Source organism: Mastomys coucha, unplaced genomic scaffold (assembly GCF_008632895.1).
Source record: "Mastomys coucha isolate ucsf_1 unplaced genomic scaffold, UCSF_Mcou_1 pScaffold15, whole genome shotgun sequence".
In the NCBI taxonomy this organism is placed as follows: Eukaryota; Metazoa; Chordata; class Mammalia; order Rodentia; family Muridae; genus Mastomys; species Mastomys coucha.
In genome coordinates this window covers 42281662-42287502 of record NW_022196897.1, presented here as the reverse complement: position 1 = coordinate 42287502, position 5841 = coordinate 42281662, and the positions used below count along the sequence as shown (strand labels likewise).

At 34.0% G+C, this 5841-nt stretch overlaps 1 protein-coding gene across 4 annotated transcripts in view; it reads right to left on the bottom strand.

Moving 5' to 3' along the window:
• Window positions 1–5841, bottom strand: part of Galnt13 (polypeptide N-acetylgalactosaminyltransferase 13) — a 633613-nt gene that overhangs the window by 14146 nt on the left and 613626 nt on the right. For all 4 annotated transcript variants that reach the window (XM_031370288.1, XM_031370286.1, XM_031370285.1 and 1 more), the window contains exon 12: window positions 2740–2874. In XM_031370288.1, the coding sequence (XP_031226148.1) occupies window positions 2740–2874 (135 nt within the window). The remainder of the gene's footprint in view (window positions 1–2739; window positions 2875–5841) is intronic.

Sequence of the window (5841 nt, the reverse complement as noted above, 5' to 3'; positions counted from 1 at the left end):
AAAAAAAACAAAGAAACAAGAACAAACCCCTGTTCCCTCCCCTCCGCCCCCTCCCCCTGCCCACCACCCTACCCTCTCCTGCTTACTGGTCCTGGCATTCCCATACACTGGGGCATAGAACCATCACCATCCTCTACTATACATGTACTTCTGGAGCCATGAGTCCCCCATATGTGTACTCTTTGGTTGGTGTTTTAGTCCTTGGGAGCTCTGAAGGTACTAGTTAGTTCATATTGTTGTTCGTCCTAAGGGGCTGTAAACCCTTCAGTTCCTTGGGTCCTTTCTCTAACTCCTTCATTGGGGACCCTGTATTCAGTTCAATGGATAGCTGTGAGCCTTAAGGCACAGTGGTGTCATGTTGTAAGTGGAGTAAATGAAGAGATGACACCGCTTTTGATATGAAATTACTTGTTTTCAATAAAAATTCTTAAATAGGACAGCATGTTGTCAGCATTTTAGGAGACCCTCAAAGGCCTAACATGACTCAAAGTTTATAGTTCTATGAAATAACACAAAAGAAATATAGTACAAGATAAGAAGTATACAAAAGTTTGCTTAGTTATAAAATTATGTATTTTCATTTTTCTTTAATGACTACATAGTATTCAATATAAATGTAACCAATAGAAAAATAAGATACATTTGTAATCAATAATGTTATCAGAATGAAGAAATTTCAATTGTAAATATAGAAGCTACTGTTTACCCAAGAGTTTCAGAAAACTTTAAAGATTGAAAGATTATACTGATACCAACCTTATAAAATACATAATCCTTCATCTTTCTTAATATGCATGCATCTCCTTGCTTTTAGGAAAAACCTAATAAATTTGTATGGACTGGAAAGAAATTAAGTAGCAACAATACAATGTTTCATTAAAAAAAAGATATTATTCACAGGACTCATATTTTTCTATTCTTTTCCTCATAGAAGAGGCAAAATTTGATTTGATGTCCAGATCCCATGCTTGTATTTAGTAAGGAGATGGTCTTCAGGAAAATTGACACAAAGGGTGGTGATTACGGACCATAGTTCAGGAAAACAAGATGGAGGCCAGATATGGAACGTTGTCAGCATGGGGATTGATAGTGCAGCATCGGAGGGTTCAAGATGCTTGCCTTTATGTCATAGAAAAATATCTGGTGTCCTTAGAGCCTGGAAGAGTGCATAATTTCGTCCCCAAGATAGCCTTGCACACACACATTTAATTCTGTAAGAATTGATGATTTTTCTATTCAATATATGATGAGTCCACAAAATAGTGCAGATTAAATTGGTACACAAAATATATTCTTACAAGATCTTGTTAAAGCAACAGTATCAGAGACACAGAGACCTAATATTTCTTTAACCTAATGTTGGGCTTTTGTGGGTAGCTGCATTGTAGAGTGTCTTTACCTCTATTATAATCTTATCTCATAAGAATAAAGTATAGCTTTTCATGTATAAGTTTCCATTTAATGATGTTTAAGATATGACATGATAACCAATTCATCTTGCTTAAGCAAGAGAACTGAGAGAAAAGAAGGCATTTCTGAGGCTTGTCCTTTGGTAGAAACATATTTCTTTTTTATTAGCTCCATCTGATGGCTGAACTAATATTTGCACAAGGTCTAACTAAATTCTCATTACAGTATTTTTTTGTTACCTTGCTCTCCATCATAAGGGTATGATATACTGAGAAGGGATTATATATATATATATATATATATATATATATATATACACACACACACATATATATACATATATATATGTATGTATGTATGTGTGTGTATGTATATATATATATTTAGAATTCTAAATAGACTTTGTTTTCTAAGAATCAATATGTTTTCTTCCTTTGAAACAAATACAAACCAGTTTGAAAGGTAGGGGGGAGTCTATGGGAAAAAGAAAGGAAGTAGAGACAAGCTCCATTCTTTTTTTTTTTCTTTTTTTTTTTAGTACCAAATGACTCTGGCGTGATCCAGAAATGCAGTTACAAATGAGAATAATTTAAATTCTCCAATTTACAAGAGCAGGGGAAGGGTCACCTAGTGCCCCTCCCTCTTCAGGCTAGACAGACATCAACCCCACAGCTAGGCTGGGAGGATGCTGATTTATTTACCTTACCACCTGCAAGGCCTCAGGCCTCTAGGCAGCTAGAATTCCCCTGGCACAAGCAGGTAAGGTAAGGGTGGTATGGCCTGCTTTGTACAGTATTCTAACTGTGGTCCAACATCCTGTATATATATATATATATATATATATATATATATATATATCCCTAATTAGTGAAATCAAGTCTACCAGTCATTTACTATGTTAAATAGAAATAGATTCCTTTTAATATTCTTTCAGAAAAAAATGCCTTGTTAATCCAGATCTTTTAAATGTTAGATTGAGAATAATAAATACCAGATATCATAATTGCAAGTATCATAATTGCAAGTTTAAAAATACAAACATATTTCAATATTTTCCTGTATGTAGATATTTACACATACATTTCATGGAAGCATAATTTGCTGAATTTACCTTGAAAATATACATGAGGATCAAAAAAATTAACCACATAAAACTATTTTCATAATAATAAAATAGTTTGACAAAATCCAACTTTTTAAATGATATACCACCCTAATGTTATCTACATATAGTTGTGCAAAAAGTGCATTCATGCCTTGGTTTTGTTTTCGGAGGAAATAACTGAGCTTAAGTATTCAGTGACAAATAAGTCATAGAAAATATCATACCTCAGCGTCATATTCCCATAGCTGATTCCCTCTCATATGGTGGCATTTTAACATGATTACAGGTCCACTGAGTCTGGATACATCCAAGCACAAGTCATCAGTTCGGATTTCTTTGTCAGCGGTATAAGAAAACACCTGAAAATTGAAAATTGAACTAATAAAATAATATCTGGTTTACAAAACACACTGTTTAACAGAGGTGTCTCTGGACACCTCCATATCCTATCCATGTAGTTCAAGACCTCTCTGATGATCTTGTAAAAGCTGCATCATTTTGCTGTCATTAACCACAAAATACAAGAACATCTTCCAGAGAAGACTGTCCTGAAGCTTTGATTTAACAAACAACATCAGTAAATGCTTTTGTGCTGGCCTTGCTTTCCTATGGACACATGCTTTACAAAGCACACATATGTTCATAATGAAGTCGGCAGACAGAAGAGCTCCTCTGAGAACTATCCTTTCTTATCACCAATTCTCTACATCTAAATGATCATTTATTTAGAAGTTTAAGGGCATCGTGTGAATTTTTCTAATGTTTACAGCAGACTTATAACTGAAGGATAATTGTCATTTCAAAGTCTCAGTAACCATACCTTTACATTTACTATAATTCTCCTTCATCTATGATTTTGGCTAATCTAGACAAAACAATTCTTTTTAAAATACACAGGAAATGCCAATGCAGATTATTGGTTCACTGGAAATTTAAACTGAAATTATAACTTCTATAATTTTGTGTTAGTTATTAACACATTATTTAAAACATTACTAATATTTCATGAGGGTTATTATGGAAATAATTGTAAAATTACTTTTCTTCTTTTTCTGTGATCAGCACACTCCACTATTCTGTAGATTATTTTTTATTTTTTTTAATTTAGATATCAGGTAGAGTATAATTAGAAAAGTCAACTCAGAGGTTTTGGTTTTCTAAAGAATTCTGAGGCAATGAATTTAGTAAGAATCAAAACAACTTGGAGCCCTAAAGTACAGGCTGAACAGTTTGTCTTAAAAATACTGAAGAGGTAAAGGACGTAGCTAATGGTGGAACATTTGACTAACATGTGTAGGGCCTAAACTTAAGCTATAGTACCCACAAAAAATTAAGCAATGATTAAATTTACAATAAATTGTCATTATTTTAAATTGGGGAAATGAGAGGGTTGGGAGGGCTTGAATAAAACGAAGGACATATGAAAATCCCTTGCAGAAACCCACTATCTTGTAGGTTGTAACCCTCCTGGCTTGAGGGCTGCCACTCATAACTACACCTCTCTGCCCACCTCCTGCTATTTGCCACACCTCGCTCCTGGTTCCAGTTACATCGGAAGTCCCGCCTCTACAGAGACCAAAGAAGCCGCTGATTGGGCCAGCATGCTGATGAACTTGTGGGAGGGGTTTTGCCTCACCTATTCTACCTGTTGGCTTGTAACAAAGAGGTCATTAAATTCAAGATGGCTGAGTGATCATAACTCCTGTCTAATTTTTGGTGCCTCCCACGTGGGTAAGATTAATTATGGCTAGCCTATTTTTCCCTAACTCCATATTTCCAGGTAACCCATTCTTTGGCGTTGTCGCTGGATAGCAACAGTAGGGTTAATTTTAAAAATTAGAATAAAACTAATTGAATTGAATTGATGGATAATGCTTCTGCCTGAAACCATGTGATATTTAAAAAGGCCAATATGAGGCATACCATGCATGGTGCTGATAGAGATTTCAATCAGTAGACTTACTTGGCAGTGGACAATGAAGTCAACAATATTGGCCTAGCAGGCAGAATGTACACATTTGTACAATAGTCTCATGATTGCTATGGGATAACCAATAACTTTCTTTTGGGATTTGGGATACATTCTACAGATGAAGTCAAGTCTGGTCCATAACTCTCAGAAGGTCATTGTCCCTCAAGAGGAAACAAATAATGTTGTACATATTTATGTTTATACCTATAGATTTTGTTTGTGCCTTTAGCCAGAGAAGCTTCTTGCACAGCAGTCATTAGTTAATAAAGAAGCTCATAATTAGTAAAGGATCAGAGAATAAGTGACTGTCATTGACCTAGAAAATACAACTGTAGTCAGTTCTCTAGTTCAAAAGACTCAGGGAACATCATGGAAGAGGAGACAGAAAGTGTGTAAGACTCAGAGTATGAGTAGATGATATAAGCACTGTACTTTTAATGTGAAATGGTTATTGCATTCACAAACTCAAGGCAGAAGTGGTTAGCTACACAAATCATGCACAAAATAAAGCCCATCAATTATCCAGAATGATTATTGTGAGAAAAAATTAGACCCTATAGGTATTTGTAGTTAGTTATTGTTCTTCAGTGGTACAGTCACTGGCAATTGGACTTGATGTAGCAATGACATCGTCATCATGCACATACCACAATTCTTATTTAATCTCAATGAGTTTTATAACTAAGAAAAATAACTGAGAGGTGGGGATGTGTTGGGTTAAACAATGGTTCTAGAAAAATATGAAGAAGTAATAACCTTGGAGAGATGAACAAGGAGAGAACATGATCGAAATAGTTTATATACATCTATAAAATTACAAATTCATTTTAAATCATTTAAATGTTTAAAAATTATTTATATTATTTTAAAAGTGAAAACAGTTGCATGTACATAACAGAAAAATCACTTAGAGTGTAAGAAACTTTTCAAGGTCTATGATGCATCTTATTTACATCTACCAATGAAAACAAAATTTTTCATAAGCTAATAAATTCTACATGATATTTGAAAAGTATGTGATATTAAATTAATTTTACATATTATAGATTATACATAAAAACTAAAATGTAGATTTCTATTTATTTTTATGTTTTCATGTTCATCCTGTTTATGAAAAGGCTACAAGTAGCCAGAGAAACAGGAAAAAAATAATATAGAAAAATATATTATCTCCAGAAAATATGCACTGCATCTACAGAAAGTAAAGTGTTGAAGAAATTTATTTTACTCATTACTACACTAGGTCAGTATAACAGAATATTCTGCCAAGCAGACATTTCTTTGCTGCAATGCTATTGTAAAAGTAGTTTCTAGAACATTTAAACTCAGGGGAGAAGGAGATATAGTGATCAGT